Genomic DNA, 27,532 nt, shown 5'->3' with positions numbered 1-27,532 from the left:
CTACAGATACTTATAGATATAGTACAGCCAGGTCCCTCCACTACAGATACTAATAGATATAGTACAGCCAGGTCCCTCCACTACAGATACTTATAGATATAGTACAGCCAGGTCCCTCCACTACAGATACTAATAGATATAGTACAGCCAGGTCCCTCCACTACAGATACTAATAGATATAGTACAGCCAGGTCCCTCCACTACAGATACTTATAGATATAGTACAGCCAGGTCCCTCCACTACAGATACTAATAGATATAGTACAGCCAGGTCCCTCCACTACAGATACTTATAGATGTATAACTGTCCAAGTCATTCTATAACAACAATACTATAACCAGCAGCACAGAGTTTCACTTCTTCTCTCTTGGTTTGTCTCTTCGTATTTGATATTCAAGACCTAAACTTCTACCATTTTCATGGTTGGGAGTGGGGATATCATTCTAATTGGTCATATTTCTGCGAGGCATAGATCGTTACAAAGTTTTCTAAATCAGACATTCCCATTTTCACTCGTTCCACAGTTACAGTTCGGTCAGGCAGGCTACAGTACTAACAAACCATGGCTGTGTCTCATCATGAGGCCTTACCTGGGAGGACACTGCATCCCCGTCCCCATTACCCCCGTCTCCATGCTCCCTTTCATCATGGTCTCTGTTGTCATGGTCTCCGTCTTCTGTCCCTGGGGCTAGGTATCCCTCGCTCTGACGACAGACCCTCAGCAGCCCCAGGATGTGATGCCACATCAAGGCCCGAGTGTGGCCTATCCCTCGAACACACCGGCCTCCCACCATCCACACCCCAGCAGCTAGTATGTGTCAGGGGTGGTCATCAGCAGCATCATCAGAGCCCCACAACCTCAGTGGAGCCTTCAGGACACCCTGAACACATGGGAAGACTCTGCTAGGACACGGCCTCTCAAACTCTCTGTCTCTCTCTCTACCTACTTCTACTGCTATTTCTCCTTCTCTACCCTCTACTCTCTGCCTCTACCTCTCTCTGTCTCTCTACCACTGTCTCCCTACATCCCTACCATGTCCATCCTCTCTGTCAGTCTCTCCACTTCCCTTCTTCTCTCTGCCTCTGTCTGTAACTCTCTGCCTCTCTACTCTCTCTCTCCACCTCCCAGTCTCTCTACCCCTCTCTCTCTCTACCTCTCTCTCTCTCTCTCTCTCTCTCTCTCTCTCTCTCTCTCCACCTCCCAGTCTGTCTCTCTCTCTCTCTCTCTCTCCACCTCCCAGTCTCTCTACCCCGCTCTCTCTCTCTCTCTCTCTCCACCTCCCAGTCTCTCTACCCCTCTCTCTCTCTCTCTTTCTCTCAGTCTGTCTCTCTCTCTCTCTCTCTCTCTCTCTCTCACTCTCACTCTCTTCACCTCCCAGTCTCTCTACCCTGCCTCTCTAACACTGCCTAGGAGTTAACACTCTGTCCCAGGCGTGTATCGTTCTTTGTATCATACCTCTGCAGCATTGTTGCAGATCCTCTCTCTAACTACCTAGCTTGACCAGAGAAGAGCTAGCTATCTAGCCTATCGTAGTATAGTGTTTCTGACCAGAGAAGAGCTAGCTATCTAGCCTATCGTAGCATAGTGTTTCTGACCAGAGAAGAGCTAGCTATCTAGCCTATCCTAGCATAGAGTTTCTGACCAGAGAAGAGCTAGCTATCTAGCCTATCGTAGCATAGTGTTTCTGACCAGAGAAGAGCTAGCTATCTAGTCTATCGTATCAGCTTTGTGTTGACAGTGAGCCTGGTGAGAAGACAGGACACGAGGGGATTATGACCATGTTATCCTGATTCCACAGTACTGCTGTGGTTCAATGCATCCCACAGGCTTAGGGCAGATTAAGACAAACGTAGTCTTAGTGTGTATGGCACAGTCAGAACGATGGGCAGTGCTGTAATGATGTCTGCCTGATTGTGTGAACATGGCCAGTGATGTAATGATGTCTGCCTGATTGTGTGAACATGGCCAGTGCTGTAATGATGTCTGCCTGATTGTGTGAACATGGCCAGTGATGTAATGATGTCTGCCTGATTGTGTGAACATGGCCAGTGCTGTAATGATGTCTGCCTGATTGTGTGAACATGGCCAGTGATGTAATGATGTCTGCCTGATTGTGTGAACATGGCCAGTGCTGTAATGATGTCTGCCTGATTGTGTGAACATGGCCAGTGATGTAATGATGTCTGCCTGATTGTGTGAACATGGCCAGTGCTGTAATGATGTCTGCCTGATTGTGTGAACATGGCCAGTGATGTAATGATGTCTGCCTGATTGTGTGAACATGGCCAGTGATGTAATGATGTCTGCCTGATTGTGTGAACATGGCCAGTGATGTAATGATGTCTGCCTGATTGTGTGAACATGGCCAGTGATGTAATGATGTCTGCCTGGTTGTGTGACGATGGGCAGTGCTGTGATGATGTCTGCCTTATTTTGGGAGGAAGATCTGGTGATATGTGATATGTGCTTATACCATAAGAAAAAATATCTGGTAAAGTGGTCAATGGAACTCCACCAAAACTGGCATTAAACCCCATGGGGGAAAGATCCTGAATCTCCCCATTGCTGTCTTCCCCCCCAGGCAAAATGTGTCTACATTGGATATTATTTATGTGTATTTCACACCAGGTTGAGGTAAAAATCGAGGTATAATACTATTATAGATGTCAACCCCAATACCAGTACGATGTCAACCCCAATACCAGTATAGATGTCAACCCCAATACCAGTATAGATGTCAACCCCAATACCAGTATAGATGTCAGGCCCAATACCAGTATAGATGTCAGTCCCAATACCAGTATAGATGTCAACCCCAATACCAGCATAGATGTCAACCCCAATACCAGTATGGATGTCAACCCAAATACCAGTATAGATGTCAACCCCAATACCAGCATAGATGTCAACCCCAATACCAGTATAGATGTCAACCCCAATACCAGTATGGATGTCAACCCAAATACCAGTATAGACGTCAACCCCAATACCAGTATGGATGTCAACCCAAATACCAGTATAGATGTCAACCCCAATACCAGTATAGATGTCAACCCCAATACCAGTATAGACGTCAACCCCAATACCAGTATGGATGTCAACCCCAATACCAGTATAGATGTCAACCCCAATACCAGTATAGATGTCAACCCCAATACATGTTCATCACCAATCAACTGCATTTCAGTAAAAAAATACTATGACTACCACTACTGATTTCGGTATGCTACCTATGCTACCAACTAATACAAACAGGAGTTAGCATTTAGCAGTCACTCCAAACTTCTAAGGGACAATTTCTATCCAAATCAGACTATAGTAATCACATTGTGGGCCAGTTACAACAGTCATGATGGATTTGATGGATATCCACTTAGTTAGATCTGATTAGTTGAATGTGAGTCAATCCGACGTTGTTCTTCCATCCTCCACGGTCTGCGTTCCATTGACCTCTTTATCGCTCTAATCCACAGCATAACATACACATGGACATATAGACTGTAGGGTAGAGGAAGGCTGTAGAGTAGAGGTAGGCTGCAGAGTAGAGGAAGGCTGCAGGGTAGAGCAAGGCTGTAGGGTAGAGGAAGGATGTAGGGTAGAGGAAGGCTGTAGGGTAGAGGAAGATGGTGGGGTAGAGGAAGGCTGTAGAGGTAGGCTGTAGAGTAGAGGAAGGCTGCAGGGTAGAGGAAGGATGTAGGGTAGAGGAAGGCTGTAGGGTAGAGGAAGATGGTGGGGTAGAGGAAGGCTGTAGAGTAGAGGTAGATTGTAGGGTAGAGGAAGGCTGTAGGGTAGAGGTAGAGGTAGGCTGTAGAGTAGAGGTAGAGGCAGGCTGTAGGGTAGAGGAAGGATGTAGGGTAGAGGAAGGCTGTAGAGTAGAGGTAGATTGTAGGGTAGAGGAAGGCTGCAGGGTAGAGGTAGAGGAAGGCTGTAGAGGTAGAGGAAGGCTGTAGAGTAGAGGTAGGCTGTAGAGTAGAGGAAGGCTGCAGGGTAGAGGAAGGATGTATGGTAGAGGAAGGCTGTAGGGTAGAGGAAGGATGTAGGGTAGAGGAAGGCTGTAGAGTAGAGGTAGATTGTAGGGTAGAGGAAGGCTGTAGGGTAGAGGTAGAGGAAGGCTGTAGAGGTAGAGGAAGGCTGTAGAGTAGAGGTAGACTGTAGAGTAGAGGAAGGCTGCAGGGTAGAGGAAGGATGTAGGGTAGAGGAAGGCTGTAGGGTAGAGGAAGATGGTGGGGTAGAGGAAGGCTGTAGGGTAGAGGTAGAGGTAGGCTGTAGGGTAGAGGTAGAGGTAGGCGGTAGAGGTAGAGGTAGGCTGTAGGGTAGAGGTAGGCTGTAGGGTAGAGGTAGGCTGTAGGGTAGAGGTAGGCTGTAGGGTAGAGGTAGGCTGTAGAGTAGAGGAGGGCTATAGGGTAGATGTAGGCTGTGGGGTAAAGGAAGGCTGTAGGGTGGTGGTAGAGGTAGGCTGTAGAGTAGAAGAAGGCTGGAGAGTAGAGGTAGGCTGTAGAGTAGAGGTAGCCTGAAGGGTAGAGTAGAGGAAGGCTGTAGGGTAGAGGCTGTAGGGTAGAGGTAGGGTGTAGGGTAGAGGTAGGCTTTAGGGTAAGGTAGAGGTAGAGGTAGGGTGTAGAGTAGAGGTAGACTGTAGGGTAGAGGAAGGCTGTAGGGTAGAGTTAGGGGGTAGGCTGTAGAGTAGAGGAAGGCTGTAGGGTAGACGTAGACTGTAGCGTAGAGGAAGTCTGTATGGTAGAGGTAGAGTGCAGAGTAGAGGTAGGCTGTAGAGTAGAGGAGGGCTGTAGGGTAGAGAGGCTGTAGAGTAGAGGAAGGCTGTAGAGTAGAGGAGGGCTGTAGGGTAGTGGAAGGCTGTAGGGTTGAGGAAGAATGTAGGGTAGAGGTAGACTGTAGGGTAGAGGTAGACTATAGAGTAGAGGTAGACTGTAGGGTAGAGGTAGACTGTAGGGTAGAGGTAGGTTTTCGGGTAGAGGAAGGCTGTAGGGTAGAGGTAGACTGTAGGCTGTAGAGTAGAGGAAGGCTGTAGGGTACAGGTAGAATGTAGGGTAGAGGTAGGCTGTAGAGTAGAGGTAGACTGTAGAGTAGAGGTAGGCTGTAGAGTAGAGGTAGACTGTAGAGTAGAGGTAGGCTATAGAGTAGAGGTAGACTGTAGAGTAGAGGTAGGCTGTAGAGTAGAGGTAGGCTGTAGAGTAGAGGTAGACTGTAGAGTAGAGGTAGACTGTAGGGTAGAGGTAGACTTTAGGGTAGAGGTAGACTAGTGTAGAGGTAGATTGTAGAGTAGAGGTAGGTTGTAGAGTAGAGGTAGGCTGTAGAGTAGAGGTAGACTGTAGAGTAGAGGTAGACTGTAGGGTAGAGGTAGGTTGTAGAGTAGAGGTAGGCTGTAGAGTAGAGGTAGACTGTAGAGTAGAGGTAGACTGTAGGGTAGAGGTAGGCTGTAGAGTAGAGGTAGGCTGTAGAGTAGAGGTAGGCTGTAGAGTAGAGGTAGACTGTAGAGTAGAGGTAGGCTGTAGAGTAGAGGTAGGCTGTAGAGTAGAGGTAGACTGTAGAGTAGAGGTAGACTGTAGGGTAGATGTAGACTGTAGGGTAGAGGTAGACTTTAGGGTAGAGGTAGACTAGTGTAGAGGTAGATTGTAGAGTAGAGGTAGACTGTAGAGTAGAGGTAGACTGTAGAGTAGAGGTAGACTGTAGAGTAGAGGTAGATTGTAGAGTAGAGGTAGACTGTAGAGTAGAGGTAGACTGTAGAGTAGAGGAAGACTGTAGAGTAGAGGTAGGCTGTAGAGTAGAGGTAGACTGTAGAGTAGAGGTACAGGTAGTCTGTAGGGTAAAGGTAGACTGTAGGGTAGAGGTAAACTGTAGAGTAGAGGTAGTCTATAGAGTAGAGGTAGGCTATAGAGTAGAGGTAGGCTAGGATTTTTTCGGGGGGGGGGGGGGGGGGGGGGGTTAGACCTATCCAGTTGGTGGCGGCAGCACACCTTTTTGGGTTGTCGTCCGCCATTAAACCCACAGAAGAAGAAGAAAAAGAATCCTCTTCCTACTGGCTCGTGACGTGCAGAACACCATCACATGATATGTGTCTCGTGACGTCGTCTTGTAGTTTGTCAGCTGTCAGGTAGGTGATGTTAATGGTGTTTAGCTTTAATTAATGTTTTATTTTGGTTGTGTCAGTGGTGGGAAGACAGCATTGTAATGTTTCTTTGAGATTCTAGGTTGTGTATTGTCGGTACATTATCTTTACGTTGACGACTTAACTAAGCTAGCCTGCTCCAGAATCATAAAGCTAACCGTTATACTGTATATGGTTCTGACTTGCACCATAGTATTGACATTAGCCAGTTATTGTAGCTGTCGAGAAACGACTCAATCCAATTCAGTAACAACGCTTACTATATTTATCTCGGGATTTGTTGACAATTGCTGTCGATTTAGCCAAATTATAACGTTACAGCTTATGTTTTGTCAATGACAAGCCAACTGAACTCCACGATTGTGTTTAGTCGGCTAGTCGACGTGACTGCACCAGCAACATTAATCATATTGCATTGGCAAAATTAGCTAGCTAACGTTACTTATGTCCTGAGTTGCCTGGCAAAGCTACTGGCAAGCGTTAGCTCATGCCGCGTTCAAGACAACTTGGAAGTGCTTCCAATCACTTGAAATGTAAACAGTTTCTCAGTCATCCAATCAAAATCGTACATTTACTTGGGCTGCGTTCAATTTAAGAGCACTCTTGTCTGAGTGAGCGAGGGCGCAGAATAACTGTGTTCTCTCATTTGTGTCTGGAAGGAGCTAGCCAACATTAGCCAGTTAGCTTGGATGTTTGACTGACGTTGTAAGGTCAGAATGCTCGGATCAACCCTACTCCTCGGCCAGAGTGTCCAGTGTGCGCTCTGAACTCTCCGAGAGGTAAAAGGCTGAATTTACCAACGCTCACTTTGAGTGGTCTCTGGCACTTCGGATTGAATTTACGAACACACCTTTGGATGTAGTAGAACGATGCATTGTAGTTGGCATAGAATAAGAACACTAGGATGGATGGTCATGAACCATTTTATGATGTGATGAATGGTCAGCTACGCTAATATATGTACACACACACAAACTACTGTTCAAAAGTTTGGGGTCACTTACAAATGTCCTTGTTTTTGAAAGAAAGTCAACCTTTTTGTCCAATAAAATAACATCAAATTGATCAGAAATACAGTGTAGAGTTGCAAAGAAAAAGCCATATCTCAGACTGGCCAATAACAATAAAAGATTAAGATGGGCAAAATATCAGACACTGGACAGAGATGGCTTTTTCTTTGCAACTCTGCCTAGAAGGCCAGCATCCCGGAATAGTCTCTTCACTATTGACGTGGAGACGGTGTTTTGTGGATACTATTTAATGAAACCGCCAGTTGTGGACTTGTGAGGCATCTGTTTCTTAAACTAGACACTCTAATGTACCAGTGCTCTTGCTCAATTGTGCACCGGGGCCTCCCACTCCTCTTTCTATTCTGGTTAGTGCCAGTTTGCATGTCTGTGTGTTTCATCTCGAGAATCGGGATGTTAGATTTGCTCAGTGGATTTTTATTAAAATGTAAGAAAATAATAATTCAGGCCCTCATTTCTGCGTACTTTTAACTCGGGTCTCGTACATGGACAGAGAAATGCGTAGTTGGTACGCAAACGCGTGCATGTTTGCAGGTCTGGTTAAACCAAACTTTTTGGCCTTTTTGTCCTCCATCCATTTTCATGGGATTTCCTCAGCATTCTAAAGGCCCAATTGTGACAATCACTTCCATTTGCTGTAAATGCAACAATGAAACTTTTGACGCAAATCAACTACTTTTGTTTTATTTAACCTCTTATTTAACTAGGCAAGTCAGTTGAACAAATCTTATTTACAATGACGGCCTACCCTTGCCAAACCCTCCCCTAACCTGGACGACGCTGGGCCAGTTGTGCGCCGCCCTATGGGACTCTCGATCACAGCCGGTTGTGATACAACCTGGGTCTGTAGTGACTCCTCTAGCACTGCGACGCAATGCCTTAGACCGCTGCGCCACCCAGGATCCCACTAACTTTTTGTCTAAGTTGTGGGAAAAGTGGTCAGAGGGTATGACATGGTCGACTTCCCTGCTATTCAAGAAACCAGAACAGAATTATCCGGTACTGATTCAACTTTACAGATGTTTTAGTAACTGCATCAACAACATTTTCTAACTATGTAAACAAACTTAATTTTTTACCACTTTCCCAACAAGCTAGACAAAAGGTTAGTGTATGAGATCTTCTACTTCTTTGCTGAAAACAAATTAAGAATAGCTTCTTCTGTCAATAGAGCTGTTTTAGTAACCCATCATCTGCTTTCATTATAGATTTAGTAAGTCATGTCAGAAGCTAGCAGATTCATAACTTACCAACAACCACTGGAAATTCCAATAAAACTACATCTAGTTTTGAAGTTCACTTCCCTTGCTTTGTCTAACAACTCTCATGAATCTGTGTTTTAGCAATGTGTTTCTCACACTGGCTTTAGCCATGAAGGGAGCAGGCCTGCCAAGGCAACTGTTGCCAAGCAACATGTGCCTCGATGGGAGGACAACGCTTAGCGTGACAGAATTCCCATTTAAAAAAAAAAAATCTGTTTCGGACTGAACTTTGTCCTTCTCAGGATTGTCCCCCTTGCTCTAAATAACCACGGGCTAGTTTGCCTGTCTGTGAAGAGAAGGGCAGCTGTACTTTGATCCTGCTGCTCTGATTGGATAGAGCAAAGCAATCTTCATTCACTTGCTTCATATTTTACCCAATCACTTCTCATTGCACTTCTTTCAGTTTTTCACATGCAACAACTGTAGTTTAGACACTGACCCCAACCACACAGCTACTGATCAGAAGCGCACAACTCGATCTAGATATGTGTTTACATCTGACTAGTCATTTCTTTGCTATCAGTTGAAGCAGCAGACTCAAACTAACGTTGAAAAACAACCTAGCTTGTGAACAAAATTAGACTAACTTAAAGTTGAAGTCGGAAGTTTACATACACTTAGGTTGGAGTCATTAACACTTGTTTTTTCAACCACTCCACAAATTTCTTGTTGACAAACTATAGTTTTGGGAAGGCTGTTGGACATCTACTTTGTGCATGACACAAGTAATTTTTCCAACAATTGTTTACAGACAGATTATTTCACTTATAAATCACTGTATCACAATTCCAGTGGGTCAGAAGTTTACATACACTTAGTTGACTGTGCCTTTAAACAGCTTGGAAAATTCCAGGAAATTATGCCATGGCTTTAGAAGCTTCTGATAGGCTAATTGTCATCATTGGAGGTGTAGCTGTGGATGTATTTCAAGGCCTACCGTCAAACTCGGTGCCTCTGCTTGACATCATGGGAAAATCAAAAGAAATCAGCCAAGACCTCCACAAGTCTGGTTCATCCTTTGGGAGCAATTTCCAATCGCCTGAAGGTACCACGTTCATCTGTACAAACAATAGTATGCAAGTATAAACACCATGGGACCACGCAGCTGCCATACCGCTCAGGAAGGAGACGCATTCTGTCTCCTAGAGATGAATGTACTTTGGGGCGAAAAGTGCAAATCAATTACAGAACAACAGCAAAGGACCTTGTGAAGATGCTGGAGGAAACGGGTACAAAAGTATCAATATCCACTGTACAACGAGTCCTATATCAACATAACCTGAAAGGCCACTCAGCAAGGAAGAAGCCACTGCTCCAAAACCGCCATAAAAAGAGCCTTGCAAACTGACCACCCACCAATGTAGCTGGTGAAATAGACATTCTTACCTGCCAATACCTAAATCCAGTGTTGTAGTACTTCAGACTGGTCTTGTGGTGTTTACATGTTTCTCTGTCTCGGACGGTGACGACTCGTAATTTCCAGCGGTGTAAAAAACAGCTTCCACTGTCAGCACATAAAACCTCTTCACCAGGCCAAATATATACATGTTTCTTGAAACATATCTTATCGCATATTTAATCCTGGGATTCCTACTTTACTCTTAATATTACTGATTTACTTTCATAGAAAAATAGCCTCAAACTTAGTCTGAAGAAATTGTTGGAATGTTGTGCTTTCACTATTAGTAAAGATGTAAACAAATGTGTGCACAAAATGAGGTAATACGTTTTTTGTGTATATGGAACATTTTGGTTTTAAATAAGAACGTCATTGAAAAGTGTGCATTCAAATTGCCATCGATTTAAAATGAAATTGTGTTCGTTGTCCGTAGCTTATACCTGCCCATACCATAACCCCACTGCACCATGGGGCGCTCTTGTCACAATGTTGACATCAGCAAACCGCTCGCCCACACAACCCTATACACGTGGTCTGCGGTTGTGAAGCCGGTTAGATGTAAAGCCAAATTCTCTAAAACAACGTTGAACGCGGCTTATGGTAGAGAAATGAACAATTCTGGCAACAGCTCTTGTGGGTATTCCTAGAGTCAGCATGCCAATTGCACGCTCCCTCAACTTGAGACATCTGTGGCATTGTGTTGTGACAAAACTGCACATTTTAGAATGGCCTTTTATTGTCCCCAGCACAATGTGCACCTGTGTAATGATCATGCTGTTTAATCAGCTTCTTTATATGTCACACCTGTCAGGTGGATGGATTATCTTGGCAAAGGAGAAGTGCTCACTAACATGAATGTAAACAAATGTGTACACAGAATTTGAGGGAAGCTTTTTGTGCATACAGAAAATGTCTGGTATAATATTTTATTATTATTTTATTTCAGCTGACAACATGGGACCAACATGCGTTTTTGTTCAGTCCATTTGAGTAAATTTGATCTTCATGTCAGATTGGCTTAAAGGGTGCAGCAACACAACTCCCTCTATACAGAATGGAAATGGAAATAAAGATTTTTTTTTTCAATATGATCAATACTAACTTTGCATAATATTGTCGTCTTTAATGTATATTTATACCCCAAACCATATGGTTTCCAACTATTTCATGAGTAGATGTAGATATTCTGTCTTTTTCACAATGAATCACTCTTCCTTTTGAGCCCGGTATGCTCCTATTGAGCCCGGTATGCTCCTATTGAGCCCGGTATGCTCCTATTGAGCCCGGTATGCTCCTATTGAGCCCGGTATGCTCCTATTGAGCCCGGTATGCTCCTATTGAGCCCGGCATGCTCCTATTGAGCCCGGTATGCTCCTATTGAGCCCGGTCGTAGCTGTACTCCATCTTGTCACAACAACAAATCGCAGCACATATTGATGGGTTTACTTCCTGCGTTAACTTAATGAATTTACTGATGGGGTTACTTTTAAGGAATTTCCTTCCTGCTTTGCTCCTATGGGTACACTTGCAATTACTGCCAGTCCACCCATTATGCCATCATTGACTTGACCTGTTCTATTCATTTTATTTCTATGGCTGCACATCCATTAAGGAGGAAAGGAGAAAATGTGCACAATGATGACGCACATTTTTAGACTGGAAAACTAAATGTAAACTGTTAATTTGTAGTATGGCCCTGGACATTTTTATTTTTTTGAATTTGACCCCTTTTTCTCCCCAATTTCGTGGTATCCAATTGCTACAACTCCCGTACGGGCTCGGGAGAGACGAAGGTTGAATGTCATGCGTCCTCCGATACACAACCCAACCAGCCGTACTGCTTCTTAACACAGCGCGCATCCAACCCGGAAGCCAGCCGCACCAATGTGTCGGAGGCTACACCGTGCACCTGGCAACCTTGGCTAGCGCGCACTGCGCCTGGCCCGCCACAGGAGTTGCTGGTGCGCGATGAGACAAGGAGATCCCTACTGACCAATCCCTCCCTAACCCGGACGACGCTAGGCCAATTGTGCGTCGCCCCACGGACCTCCCGGTCGCGGCCGGTTACGACAGAGCCTGGGCGCGAACCCAGGGACTCTGATGGCACAGCTGGCGCTGCAGTACAGCGCCCTTAACCACTGCGCCACCCGGGAGGCCGGCCCTGGACATTTCTGACTTGTAAACTCGTTGTAGAAAGATGAGGCCCGAGTTTCCAACTTGAAAAATATCAGATTCCATCAATGGGACGCTTTACGCAAAAACCTACGTACATTTTAAATCAGAGGTTCCGAGTTGCCTTGAAAGCATCAAGGTAGCTGATGGAAAAAATGAGGATCTTTCTGCAGAGTTGGCCATGAATTCCTGACTGGCACCATAATTAATAGCCTACGCTTTAACAAACTGCTCTCACCAACAGTTGGGCTATTATGAGCAATGTAGAATGTTGCCAAATCAATGTTTAGGAGGACTTGTTGATTCGTGATGGTTTATTATTCATTGATAACCCTCCCTTTCTCCCTCCAGGGAATTATTTATTCTAGTCCAGAGTGGTATTGAACAGGTGTATCAGGATGGATATCCGCGGGGCGGTGGATGCTGCAGTACCCACTAACATCATCGCTGCCAAGGCTGCGGAGGTCAGAGCCAACAAGGTCAACTGGCAGTCATACCTGCAGTAAGTACACCTTCGTCATCATCCTCTTCATCCTCCTGTCACCATGTATCTTCCTCATCAGTTGTCTATAAGACTCTAGGCCTATAATTTCTTAGAATGTCTTTGAATTCTGGTCTTTAGGCCCTACATACTGAAGTCAAAAGTCGCAGATGGGTTTTCTTTGGTTCTCTGTTCTGTGACTCAATGCCTTGTGAATGTTAGTTCCTTTTGTCTGTAGATTTCTAACTCAGACCTTCTACTTCAGGCTGTCGAGGGCCTTAGTGGTCTCAGTAACATAATCACGGACTTGAGAAATGGAACCAGGTTGTATAGTGCTGACTGGTATGTGTGGTATTTCCAGTGTGAATGTCAGCTTTGGATAAGAAGCTCTCTCTGTAATTAGGAACTTACTGTTAAATAGAGAAGTCAAAAGATCCTGACATCCCATAATAGATCAGACCAGAGCTTAACATTGAACTTTTTTAGCCACTTGTCCTTTGGACAAGTATGACAGATTTTTGTTTTACTTTTATTGAAAATTGTGTTGTATGATAAAAGCAACCACTTCACAAAGTAACCATTGTTATCACTGGTCTTGACAATGGAAGACAGCTGATCTCTGATCCCATATATTATATTTCCTGCCGTCGTGTCCTTGAGCAAGGCACTTAACCCCCACAAAGTAAAATACTGCGCTCATGGGCTACTGTATAAAACACATGTGGTCCGTCAACCTTCCATCTGGAGAGATACTGGGTGTGCAGGCTTTTGATTATTTTTTATTTTTTTTGCAATGTGGTGTGTTTGAGCAGGGTTGGAGTGAAATCCTGCCCACCCAGTATCTCTCCTGGACTCTCCTGGAGGATGGTTGGCCACCTTGCACCCCCAGTAACTCTCCCGAAGGATGGTTGGCCACCTTGCACCCCCAGTAACTCTCCCAGAGGATGGTTGGCCACCTTGCACCCCCAGTAACTCTCAAGGAGGATGGTTGGCCACCTTGCACCCCCAGTAACTCTCATGGAGTATGGTTGGCCACCTTGCACCCCCAGTATCTCTCCTGGAGGATGGTTGGCCACCTTGCACCCCAGTAACTCTCATGGAGGATGGTTGGCCACCTTGCACCCCCAGTAACTCTCATGGAGGATGGTTGGCCACCTTGCACCCCCAGTAACTCTCATGGAGGATGGTTGGCTACCTTGCACCCCAGGTATCTCTCCTGGACTCTCCTGGAGGATGGTTGGCCACCTTGCACCCCCAGTAACTCTCCTGGAGGATGGTTGGCCACCTTGCACCCCCAGTAACTCTCCTGGAGGATGGTTGGCCACCTTGCACCCCCAGTAACTCTCCTGGAGGATGGTTGGCCACCTTGCACCCCCAGTAACTCTCCTGGAGGATGGTTGGCCACCTTGCACCCCTAGTAACTCTCCTGGAGGATGGTTGGCCACCTTGCACCCCCAGTAACTCTCCTGGAGGATGGTTGGCCACCTTGCACCCCCAGTAACTCTCCTGGAGGATGGTTGGCCACCTTGCACCCCCAGTAACTCTCCTGGAGGATGGTTGGCCACCTTGCACCCCCAGTAACTCTCCTGGGGGATGGTTGGCCACCCTGCCACATTACAATTATTACCAAATACTTTTTATGTCTTTCTAAAATAATTCCCTCATTCAATTAACCAGGGATCCAGATGGCTAAGGTGGGAGCAGTAACTAAGATGTTGATCTATTTTGTAAGGTTAAAATATTCAGTGTTCAGGGGAGACCTTGACAGCATAGGAGTTGTGTGTCAATTAGGCTTTTGTAAGAATATTTGTCAGAGTTACATGGCCAGTATTGAAAAGAGACTCCTAGCCAATGTTGAGCGCTTGTGAGACTGTTTTACAAGTGGAGTATGCAGCAATGGTTTCATCAACTGCTCCCCGGGTTATACGAGTGCTGGTGGAAAGTTATGTTAGGACATCGGACATGACAATGACATTAATACATGCTAATGGTTAAATAATTAACCAGCCAAACTACACAATAGGTTTGAATTGGCTACTATATAGTTAGTCTGTATATCATTATACAAATGTCAAATGTCTTTCTCCTCTGGCAACGGCCCACTGGCATTATACACAGGTGATGCACACACTGACTTTTCCAGGATTTTCATTGCTGACTAGAAATTAGCTGTAACTGGGCTCACTAGAGGTTATCAAAAAATTTGCAAATGCGATTAGGCTCGCTTTGATCTTAAACACGTTTTGCGACTGCATGATTAAAAGACCGATTATGCCTGTCAATGCAGGCCTATGATATTGATACTCCGATGCAGAGACTGGGAGAACAGTGAGGAAAACATGGCATCCGGGTCGGGACTAGAATTTGTTACATTTGACAGAAGTAGCAAATCTATCTTACGTGATTGAGAGGATCAGCGCAGGCCCTTTTTAGAGCAAAGAGTCTGCTCCACCTTGTCATTCATTACTAGAGCTGTCTGGCGTTGTTGTTAGCCTCCCTCTCATGATGCACAAAAGCTAATACACTTGAATAATGCAACATGGCATGTAGAAATTGTTCATTACTGTTGGCAAAACAATGTCCAGTACAGGCTAGAACACTTTACAGCTTGGTAGGCTAACATTCCTTGCTTGCTTATGACTGAATTCACTACCCTCGTACTTTGTGATACAAACATTTTCTGATTTCAAAGCTGATTGTCACCAAAACAGTTCATTAATAACTTTGGCTACTTCTCCACCAAAAGCGTACAGTATGAACTTCTTCTTATCCCTCGTCTCTTTTCAGCTACATTCCATTGCCACAGTCAGATTCCACAGCCACATTCTGCCTTGTGGATGACGTCCATTACTTTCTTAGTGCCCCCCTTTCTGCCCTCAGAACAGCTTCAATTCGTTGTGGCTCGGACTCTAAAAAGTGTCGAACGTGTTCCACAGGGATGCTGGCCCATGTTGATTCTGATGTTTCCCACAGTCGTGTCAAGTTGGCTGGATGTCCTTTGAGTGGTGGATCATTCTTGATACAAACAGCAGCTTTGCAGTTTTTGACACACTGGTGTGCTTGACACCTGCTACCATAGCCTGCTCAAAGGCACTAAAATATTTTGTTTTGTCTATTCACTGGCACCCAGTACATCTATCTCTCAACTGTCTCAAAGCTTAAAAATCCTTATTTAACCTGTCTCCTCCCATTCATCTACATTGATATAAGTGGATTTAACAAGTGACATCAATAATGGATCATATCTTTCACCTGTTCAGTCTGTCATGGAAAGAGTGTAATGTGTTGTACACTCTGTGTATGTCATCTTAGTGGAAATCCCCCCTCCGGAGTCTAAACTGGGGGAGATGGGGGTTCTACTAAGCTACAGTGCCTTGCGAAAGTATTCGGCCCCCTTGAACTTTGCGACCTTTTGCCACATTTTAGGCTTCAAACATAAAGATATAAAACTGTATTTTTTTGTGAAGAATCAACAACAAGTGGGACACAATCATGAAGTGGAATGACATTTATTGGATATTTCAAACTTTTTTAACAAATCAAAAACTGAAAAATTGGGCGTGCAAAATTATTCAGCCTCTTTACTTTCAGTGCAGCAAACTCTCTCCAGAAGTTCAGTGAGGATCTCTGAATGATCCAATGTTGACCTAAATGACTAATGATGATAAATACAATCCACCTGTGTGTAATCAAGTCTCCGTATAAATGCACCTGCACTGTGATAGTCTCAGAGGTCCGTTAAAAGCGCAGAGAGCATCATGAAGAACAAGGAACACACCAGGCAGGTCCGAGATACTGTTGTGAAGAAGTTTAAAGCCGGATTTGGATACAAAAAGATTTCCCAAGCTTTAAACATCCCAAGGAGCACTGTGCAAGCGATAATATTGAAATGGAAGGAGTATCAGACCACTGCAAATCTACCAAGACCTGGCCGTTCCTCTAAACTTCCAGCTCATACAAGGAGAAGACTGATCAGAGATGCAGCCAAGAGGCCCATGATCACTCTGGATGAACTGCAGAGATCTACAGCTGAGGTGGGATACTCTGTCCATAGGACAACAATCAGTCGTATATTGCACAAATCTGGCCTTTATGGAAGAGTGGCAAGAAGATTGGCAAGCCATTTCTTAAAGATATCCATAAAAAGTGTCGTTTAAAGTTTGCCACAAGCCACCTGGGAGACACACCAAACATGTGGAAGAAGGTGCTCTGGTCAGATGAAACCAAAATTGAACTTTTTGGCAACAATGCAAAACGTTATGTTTGGCGTAAAAGCAACACAGCTCATCACCCTGAACACACCATCCCCACTGTCAAACATGGTGGTGGCAGCATCATGGTTTGGGCCTGCTTTTTTTCAGCAGGGACAGGGAAGATGGATGGAACCAAATACAGGACCATTCTGGAAGAAAACCTGATGTAGTCTTCAAAAGACCTGAGACTGGGACGGAGATGTGTCTTCCAACAAGACAATGATCCAAAACATAAAGCAAAATCTACAATGGAATGGTTCAAAAATAAACATATCCAGGTTTTAGAATGGCCAAGTCAAAGTCCAGACCTGAATCCAATCGAGAATCTGTGGATACCCCAAGCGACTTACAGCTGTAATCGCAGCAAAAGGTGGCGCTACAAAGTATTAACTTAAGGGGGCTGAATAATTTTGCAAATATTTCACGGGAGGAATATGAATGTAATAATTTCTATTACATTGTGTGTTCTCTGTCTGAGGTGATAGGATTTGATAGAAGCATGTTATATTTGAGAGGACTAATGTGAAGTAGTATTGTAATTATCATGCTGTGTTTGTCTCAGGGGCCAGATGATCTCTGCCGAGGACTGTGAGTTCATTAAGAAGTTTGAAGTGGCTCATTCTGAGGAGAAACAGACCATCCTCACAAATGAAGGACATCAGGTACAACAGGGAATTTTCAGAAATTGTAATCCTTGAGGGGGGGGGGGGGGGTTCAAACGGTGTTATTTAAATTTTTTAAATTCATTTTTGTGATGAAAAAGCGCTTTCAATGTAAACTGAAATGACTAAAACCGTATGCATGCATTTTAGCTGTTAGTGCACAATAAAGGTAAAAGAAGTAGTGCCTAGTAGTAGTGCCTGGCGTCTGTCACATGACCCAGAAATGTAGAATGTGTCTGGGTAAGCATCATATAAAATATAAAAACATATTTGTACAATATATTTATCTGGACACTTTCTATTTTTGATATTGCTACTATGCAAATATGCAAGTAACCATTTCACTGTACCATTCACAACTTCTGTATCCTGTGCATGTGACAAATAAACATTGATTTGATATAGTATGTGTTTACCAGAGAGAGTCATGTGAACAGCAGGACCTGCACCAAAGTCAGGTTAGGATATAGGCAGGCTACTACTTTCACCGCTTTAAGTATTGACATCTTTGGTTGATTACTACACTACTCACTCTGTATAGCACATGGCTTCACATGTGAATCCTTAAAGAGATAGATGGGGCTACGGCTTAAGAGCGTGTGAATGATGCTGAATAGGTGTAGACAAAGAAGAGCTCTCCAGTAGGTGTACAAAAACATTCAAGGGCCATTTTCTCAAAAGTGGGGTTACCTACTTTATCAACTTTCAAAGCAGAATTACATTCCCATTATGGTAGAGAAATTATTACATTATCTGGCAACAGCTCTGGTAGACATTCCTGCAGTCAGCATGCCAATTAGAAATGTCCTTGTTTTTGAAAGGAACGCAATACATTTTTTTTTTTTTGGTCCATTTTAAAACAACATCAAATTGATCAGAAATGCAGTGTAGACATTGGTAATGTTGTAAATTACTTTTGTAGCTGGAGACATGACATTTATGGGAATATCTACATGGGCGTACAGAGGCCCATTATCAGCATCCATCACCCTTTGAGAACCAATCTAGGTAACCATAGACCAACATAAACACCTAGATGAAGAAAAAAAACATAAATCTACAAAAACCCCTTGACAGTACGATTACCCTAGAATGAGACAAAAACACACATCACCCATGTCACACCCTGACCTAACCAAAATAATAAAGAAAACAAAGCTAGATCTACAAGATAGATCTACTGTCTCTATTATATTATGACAGACCAGCTAGATCTAGCTGGTCTGTCATCATATAATAGAGACAGTAGATCTATCTTCACTACCCTATTGTGACAGACCAGCTAGATCTACCCTCTCTATTTTATTATGACAGACCAGCTACTCAATACTGCCCCCTGTTCCCAAAGAAGTTAGAGGCAGTACAACTGGCCTTCAGACTAGTTGAGCATCAGTATTTGTGGGTTCTATTACAGGCTCAAAATGGCCAGAAACAAAACTTTCTAATGAAACTTGTCAACCAAATGTATTTATACAGCCCTTTTTTTTATACATCAGCCGATGTCACAAAGTGCTGTACAGAAACCCAGCCTAAAACCCCAAACTGCAAGCAATGCAGGTGTAGAAACACGGTGGCAAGGAAAAATTCCCTAGAAAGGCAGGTACCCAGGAAGAAACCAAGAGAGGATCCAGGCTCTGAGGGGTGGCCAGTCCTCTTCTGGCTGTGCCGGGTGGAGTTTATAACAGAACATGGCCAAGATGTTCAAATATTAATAAATGACCAGCATGGTCAAATAATAATAATCACAGTAGTTGTCGAGGGTGCAGCAAGTCAGCACCTCAGGAGTAAATTTCAGTTGGCTTTTCATAGCAGATCATTCAGAGCATCTCTACCGCTCCTGTTGTCTCTAGAGAGTTGAAAACAGCAGGTCTGGGACAGGTAGCACGTCCGGTGAACAGGTGGACAGCAGCACGACCAGGTGGACTGGGGACAGCAAGGAGTCATCATGCCAGGTAGTCCTGAGCTATGGTCCTTGGGCTCAGGTCCTCCGAGAGAGAGAATTAGAGGCTGCATACTTAAATTCACACAGGACACCGGATAAGACCGGAGAAATACTCCAGATATAACAGACTGATGGTTAGCATGGGTGTATCAAAAGTGCTGGAGTACAGAGCCAAAACAATAAAACGTGTCTCACTATCCCAATACTGTTGGAGCTCACTGTATCCTCCAAGATGATTTTCAGATTAGTTTGTCTTCAGGATGTCATAGTAATGGGTATATTTTCTTCCTTCTCCAGTGTGCCAGGACGTTCCTGAACCTGATGGCTCACATCTCTAAGGAGCAGACTGTCCAGTACATCCTCACCCTAATAGATGATACCCTGCAGGTAACACCTGCTTACAGACACACATGCACACACTTATATATTCGCTTACATTTGGACAAATGAGATGCAAATATACAGTACCAGTCAAAGGTTTGGACACACCTACACATTCAAGGGTTTTTCTTTATTTTTATTATTTACACACATGATATCATTAAGTATTCAAAAAAAGTGTGAAACAAGTTCTTCAAAGTAGCCACCCTTTGCCTTTGATTGCAGCTTTGCACACTCTTGGCATTCTCTTGACCAGCTTCATGAGGAATGCTTTTCCAACAGTCTTGAAGGAGTTCCCACATATGCTGAGCACTTGTTGGCTGCTTTTCCTTCACTCTGCGTTCCAACTCATCTCAAACCATCTCAATTGGGTTGAGGTTGTGGGATTGTGGAGACCTGGTCATCAGATGCAGCACTCATCAAATAGTCCTTACACAGTCTGGAGGTGTGTTTTGGGTCATTGTCCTGTTGAAAACAAATGATGGTCCCAATAAGCTCAAACCAGATGGGATGGCGTATTTCTGCAGAATGATGTGGTAGTCATGCTGGTTAAGTGTGCTTTGAATTCTAAATAAATCACAGACCGTGCTGGTTAACCTCTCTGGCGCAGGCGTGCCGCTAGCGACCAACCTCAACAACTGCAGAGCGCCAAATTAAAATCACAGAAATAGTAATGATAAACATTCATGAAAAAACAAGTGTTATACATCGGTTAAAATATTAATTTCTTGTTAATCCAGCCGCTTTGTCAGATTTCAAAAAGTCTTTACGGCGAAAGCATACCATGCGATTATCTGAGGACAGCGCCCCGCACACAAAAGCATACAAACATTTTCCAACCAAGCAGATGAGTCACAAAAGTCAGAAATAGCAATAAAATTAATCACTTACTTTTCTTCATCTGGTTGCAATCAGAAGGGTCCCAGTTACACAAATGGTTTTGTTCGATAAAGTCCCTCTTTATATCCCAAAAACTCAGTGTTGTTGGCTCATTTTGTTCAGTAATCCACTGGCTTAAAGGCGGTCAAAACATGCAGACAAATACGTCCTAATAGTACCGGTAAAGTTTGTCAACATGTCAAACGATGTTTATAACTAATCCTCAGGGTGTCAATTATCTAAATAATCGATAATATTTCAACCGTACAATAGCGTATTCAATAGAAAGGAAAAAGATCGAAGGTCGCGCACACAGTCACACGCACAAACCATTACTGCATGCTTCCCCAGTCCCCTAACAAAAAGGTATTTTTCTTTGTCGTTTTTCAGAAAACAAGCCTGAAACCATTTCTAAAGACTGTTGACATCTAGTGGAAGCCATAGGAACTGGAATCTGGACCCTAACCATTTACATAGTCAATATGCATTCAATGGAAAACCAGTCACATCAAAAAAATGGATGGATTTTCCTCGGGTTTTCACCTACCATAGCAGTTCTGTTATACTCACAGACATTATTCTGTCACTAAAAAGTTGTGCCTTGAATTCTAAATAAATCACTGACAGTATCACCAGCAAAGCACCCACACACCATCACACCTCATCCTCCTCTATGCTTCACAGTGGGAACCACACGTGGAGATCATCCGTTCACCTACTCTGCGTCTCACAAAGACACGGCGGTTGGAACCAAAAATCTCAAATTTGAACTCATCAGACCAAGGGACAGATTTCCACCGCTCTAATGTCCATTGCTCATTTTTCTTGGCCCAAATAAGTCTTCTTATTGGTGTCCTTTAGTGGTGGTTTCTTTGCAAGAATTCGACCATGAAGCCCTGATTTACGCAGTCTCCTCTGAACAGTTGATGTTGATGTGTCTGTTACTTGAACTGTGAAGCATATTTGAAGCAGTTGACTCTAATGAACGTATCCTCTGCGTCTTCCTTTCCTGTGTCGGTCCTCATGAGAGCCAGTTTCATCATAGTTTTTGCGACTGCACTTGAAGAAACGTTCAAAGTTCTTTACATTTTCCGCATTGAATGACCATCTCTTAAAATGTGCTTATTTGAGCTGTTTTTGCTGTAATGTGGACTTAGTCTTTTATCAAATAGGGATATCTTCTGTATACCACCCCTACCTTGTCACAACACAACTGATTGGCTGAAACGCATTAAGAAGGAAAGAAATTACACATTAACTTTTAACAAGGCACACCTGTTAATTTAAATGCATTCCAGGTGACTACTTCATGAAGCTGGTTGAGAGAATGCCAAGCATGTGCAAAACTGTCATGAAGGCAATGGGTGGCTACTTTGAAGAATCTCAAATATGTTTTGAATTGTTTAACACTTTTTTTGGTTACCTGATTCCATTTGTGTTATTTCATAGTTTTGATGTCTTCACTATTCTATAGTGTAGAAAATACTAAGAATAAAGAAAAACCCTTGAATGAATACGTGTGTCCTAAATTTTTCTCGTACTCTACATTAGCATATAACCTTCTATAAGTTAACTTATTGACTTTTACTGTTTTTCCTCCCTGAGTCTCTCTGGACAGTTATTACTGTTAAGTTCACTTATTGACTTTTGTCTGGGAATTTCAATGTAGGTGTCTCCGGAACTTTCATTACGCACACCTATCCCCAATTCTCACTGATTAGTACGTGGAAAAGTGTGCCCTTTGGTTTCCATTGGGTTGTCTGTTATTGTTCCCATGTCCGTTGGTGGTGTGAGTACCACCAATGGACATGTTGTGCTGCGTGCTATATATGTTGTGTATTACGGGTCAACAAGGTTTACCCTCACTCTTTTGTTTGGGTACAGCCCAGTGTTTTTGTATACGCGTTTGTTTTGGTTGTATTTGGGGCAGCAGGTAGCCTAGTGGTTAGAGCTTTGGGCCAGTAACCGAAAGGTTGCTAGATCAAATCCTAAAGCTGTAATTCTGCCTCTGAACAAGGCAGAATTACACTGTTTCTAGGCCGTCATTGTAAATAATAATTTGTTCTTAACTGACTTGCCTAGTTAAATAAAGGTAAAATAAATAAAAACCTATTGTGTATTCTCTCTCCTGTGTCTCAAATCTTTTATACCAGCGTGACATTAGAACCACTAGATGTTAAAACCGGGTTCTAGTGTTTCTGTATGAGAACCACTAGAAGTTAAAACAGGTTCCTTCAGAACTTCTAGAAACTTCAAACTCAACTCTGGACTTCGAAACCAGTTCCAATGTATATTTTCGTTGTTCCCCTCTAACCAGGGACTGATTTAGAAGTGGGACACCAGGTGTGCAATTCATTGTCAGGTAGAACAGAAAACCAGCAGGCTTTGGACCTCGCAGGTTAAGAGTTGAATATCCCTTCAGTAGAAGAGAGAACCGATTTATTGTGTTCCTTTAGAACCACTAGATGTTAAAACAGGGTTCTGTTGTGTTTCTGTAGGAGAACCACCTAAGGGTGAACATCTTCTTTGACTACGCCAAGAAGACAAAGAACACCGCCTGGTCCTACTTTCTTCCCATGCTCAACCGCCAGGACCTATTTACCGTCCACATGGTTAGTATCACTACACCACCCACAAGCCTACAACTATCACCGGAGGTGAAATGGAAGGAGAGGGAGGGAGGTGGGATATGGGAGGAGATGGTGAAAGGAAGTTTCCTGAGGGAGAGATTAAGAAAAGTTGAAGAGGAGGAAAAGATGGACTATTCAAAGGCATATTTCTTAGGATGTTTTCAGAATGACCAGAAGGTTATTTGCATGAAGATTACATTTCCATTTTTGTGTGGTCTTTCTTATAAAGTATACTGAACAAAAATATAAACGCAACATGTAAAGTGTTGATCCCATGTTTCATGAGCTGAAATAAAGATCCTAGAAATGTTCCAAATGTACAAAAAGCTTATTTCTCTCAAATTTTATGCACAAATTTGCTTACGTCCCTGTTAGTGAGCATTTCTCCTTTTGCCAAGATAATCCATCCACCTGACAGCGGTGGCATATCAAGAAGCTGATTAAACAGCATGATCATCATGGGCTCCCGAGTGGCTCAGCGGTCTAAGGCACTGCATCTCAGTGCAAGAGGCGTCACTACAGTCCCTGGTTCTATTCCAGGCTGTTTCACATTTGACCGTGATTGAGAGTCCCATAGGGCAGCGCGCAATTGGCCCAGCGTTGGCTGGAGTAGATCGTCATTGTAAATAACAATTTGTTCTAAACCGACTTGCCTAGTCAAATAAAATAAAAAAATTAAGGGAAATTACACAGGTGCACCTTGTGCTGGGGACAATAAATAGCCACTCTAAATTGTGCGGTTTGTCCCACAACACAACGCCACAGTTTTGAAGTTTTGAGGGAGCGTGCAATTGGCATGCTGACTGCAGGAATGTCTACCAGAGCTGTTGCCAGATAATGTAATAATTTCTCTACCATAATGGGAATGTAATTCTGCTTTGAAAGTTGATAAAGTAGGTAACCCCACTTTTGAGAAAATGGCCCTTGAATGTTTTTGTACACCTACTGGAGAGCTCTTCTTTGTCTACACCTATTCAGCATCATTCACACGCTCTTAAGCCGTAGCCCCATCTATCTCTTTAAGGATTCACATGTGAAGCCATGTGCTATACAGAGTGAGTAGTGTAGTAATCAACCAAAGATGTCAATACTTAAAGCGGTGAAAGTAGTAGCCTGCCTATATCCTAACCTGACTTTGGTGCAGGTCCTGCTGTTCACATGACTCTCTCTGGTAAACACATACTATATCAAATCAATGTTTATTTGTCACATGCACAGGATACAGAAGTTGTGAATGGTACAGTGAAACGGTTACTTGCATATTTGCATAGTAACAATATCAAAAATAGAAAGTGTCCAGATAAATATATTGTATAAATATTTTATTATTATTAGATTATGCTTATCCAAACACATTCTACATTTCTGGGTCATGTGATAGAGAGGCTATAACCCCCCCAGCCACATCTAACTAAGTGGATGGGTCACTATTGTCTAGACATGTACATAAAATACAAGATGGACGTAGTAACCTCCAGACACACCTGGCTAACTTGAGCAGTCATGTAATCATGTGGCGAAGTGGATTCTTTTTTTGTTTAGATATGTAGCTAGCTAGCTAAACAGGGAACCATTATCCCAACCCATACACAAGTAAAACAAACGGATTGTCACAGCCAGTCACCAGGCATGAAATGCTGTAGTATGAATCTGCAGGGAGCTAAAGCTAACCAACTAGGTTCAATGTTAGCTAGCTTGCTAACTTTAGACTTTAACTAGCAATGCAAATGGATTTCTGAGATACCAATAATACTACTACACAGATCGTACACGCATCACGCTCGCTAGCTAGCGAACAGTATGCTTGAATTTACAATGAAAACGACTTTAACAAAATCAGAAACAAATAATATCTGTTAATGCAATAAGACTTTTACTCATATACATGGATGAACTCTTCACGCCAGACTGGAACCCCTTTAACTAAGACGTCCTGTGTCTTTGCCGTTTTGTTTGTCTTGTTTGGCTCGTTGTGTCAAGTCGCTCCGGACTGTGTGCAGAAAGTAGTCCATCACAACTTTTCCCCAATGATCTCCGGTTCATTCTGACTGTGTGCAGAAAGTAGTCCATCACAACATTTCCCCAATGATCTCCGGTTCATTCTGACTGTGTGCAGAAAGTAGTCCATCACAACATTTCCCCAATGATCTCCGGTTCATTCTGACTGTGTGCAGAAAGTAGTCCATCACAACATTTCCCCAATGATCTCCGGTTCATTCTGACTGTGTGCAGAAAGTAGTCCATCACAACTTTTCCCCAATGATCTCCGGTTCATTCTGACTGTGTGCAGAAAGTAGTCCATCACAACTTTTCCCCACTGATCTCCGGTTCATTCTGACTGTGTGCAGAAAGTATAGGGTCTGCTAAATTCAGTGCATCAATGTTGTTGAGGACAGTAGCAAACCTTTTGTAGATCTCCATGGCTAATGTTATATATGTCAAAAAAGCTGCAGTAAGGATTTTGTACACATACTGAGCAGCTCATGTTGAAGACCAAAGCGTGCTACATGGCAGACCAATCTAAAACTCGTCTCAGCATGTCCAGCCCATCCATTATCTCAGCCAATCATGGCTAGTGAGAAGGTTCCTCACTTTTTCCTAGGCTAAGCCAACTAGGCTCGTAATTGTTTTTTTTTTCCGTATTTACAGATGGCATACAATTCTGATATTAAGGCACACGTTCCAGAAGGCATTTCTGCCCAAAATGTCCCTTTTTCAGGACCTTGTCTTTCAAAGATTATTCGTAAAAATCCAAATAACTTCACAGATCTTCATTGTAATGGATTTAAACAGTTTCCCATACTTGTTCAATGAACCATAAACAATTAATGAACATGCACCTGTGGAACGGTCATTAAGACACTAACAGCTTACAGACGGTAGGCAATTAAGGTCACAGTTATGAAAACTTATAACACTATAGAGGCCTTTCTACTGATTCTGGAAAAACTCCAAAAAGAAAGATGCCCAGGGTCCCTGCTCATCTGTGTGAATGTGCCTTAGACATGCTGCAATAAGGCATGAGGACTACAGATGTGGCCAAGGCAATAAATTGCAATGTTTGTACTGTGAGATGCCTAAGACAGCGCTACAGGGAGACAGGATGGACAGCTGATCATCCTCGCAGTGGCAGACCGCGTGTAACAAAACCTGCACAAGATCGGTACATCCGAACATCACACCTGCGGGATAGGTACAGGATGGCAACAACTGCCTGAGTTACACCAGGAATGCGGTGGAGGGATCGAGGTGGAGGGTCCGTCATGGTCTGGGGCAGTGTGTCACAGCATCATCGGACTGAGCTTTTTGTAATTGCAGGCAATCTCAACGCTGTGCGTTACAGGGAAGACCTCCTTCCTTATGTGGTACCCTTCCTGCAGGCTCATCCTGACATGACCCTCCAGCATGACAATGGCACCAGCCGTACTGCTCGTTCTGTGTGTGATTTCTTGCAGGACAGGAATGTCAGTGTTCTGCCATGGCCAACGAAGAGCCTGGATCTCAATCCCATTGAGCATGTCTGTGACCTGTTGGATCAGAGGTTGAGGTCTATGGCCATTCTCCCCAGAAATGTCTGGGAACTTGCAGGTGCCTTGGTGGAAGAGTGGGGTAACATCTCACAGCAAGAACTGGCAAATCTGGTGCAGTCCATGAGGAGGAGATACACTGCAGTACTTAATGCAGCCGGTGGCCATACCAGATACTGATTGTTACCTCTGATGTTGACCCCCCCTTTGTTCAGGGACACATTATTCAATTTCTGTTAGTCACATGTCTGTGGTACTTGTTGAGGTTATGTCTCAGTTTTTTAATCTTATGTTCATACAAATATTTACACATATTAAGTTTGCTGTAAATAAACGCAGTTGACAGTGAGAGGATGTTTCTTTTTTATTTTTATATAGTTTATATTTTTATTTGCAGTAATCCATTCAGGTGTATTTTGTTGCTTTTTGGTGAATGCGTTCTAATGATCTAAAGTCACGCTGTTGCTATTGCCTGTAATTAAAAAAATAAACTAGTCCTTTCAAAGTGAATGATTTGAGGCCTGTGTGACAAATGACTTATTTGCATATAGGCCTACTGTAGCTCTGATTGGCTATGGCGTACCGGTCTGCGTAGACTCTGGTCCTGGACAAGACAGATGGTTTTATTTACTGCACTGTCTGTTAGTTGTCCATACGCACAGCCGCTTTCCCACTCTATATCGCTATAGAATTTTCACAAATGCCTTACTCTACGTCATTACCAAACATTCTATGAATTTATGAAAACGTGAAAATTATCATATCTAAGTGCTCGTTTGTCAGAAAATGT

At 43.4% G+C, this 27,532-nt stretch overlaps 1 protein-coding gene across 3 annotated transcripts in view; it reads left to right on the top strand.

Moving 5' to 3' along the window:
- The first annotated feature begins 5,981 nt into the window (after nucleotides 1-5,981).
- LOC110531054 (V-type proton ATPase subunit H) overlaps nucleotides 5,982-27,532 on the top strand; it is a 103,921-nt gene continuing 82,370 nt past the window's right edge. For all 3 annotated transcript variants that reach the window (XM_036986797.1, XM_036986796.1, XM_036986798.1), the window contains exons 1-5: nucleotides 5,982-6,111; nucleotides 12,339-12,489; nucleotides 17,284-17,383; nucleotides 19,623-19,712; nucleotides 23,084-23,197. In XM_036986797.1, coding sequence (XP_036842692.1) covers nucleotides 12,386-12,489; nucleotides 17,284-17,383; nucleotides 19,623-19,712; nucleotides 23,084-23,197 — 408 coding nt within the window. In that variant the 5' untranslated portion in view covers nucleotides 5,982-6,111; nucleotides 12,339-12,385. The remainder of the gene's footprint in view (nucleotides 6,112-12,338; nucleotides 12,490-17,283; nucleotides 17,384-19,622; nucleotides 19,713-23,083; nucleotides 23,198-27,532) is intronic.

The sequence above is a fragment of the Oncorhynchus mykiss genome, chromosome 8 (genome assembly GCF_013265735.2).
Source record: "Oncorhynchus mykiss isolate Arlee chromosome 8, USDA_OmykA_1.1, whole genome shotgun sequence".
Classification (NCBI taxonomy): domain Eukaryota; kingdom Metazoa; phylum Chordata; class Actinopteri; order Salmoniformes; family Salmonidae; genus Oncorhynchus; species Oncorhynchus mykiss.
This window is presented reverse-complemented; position numbering and strand designations above follow the sequence as displayed.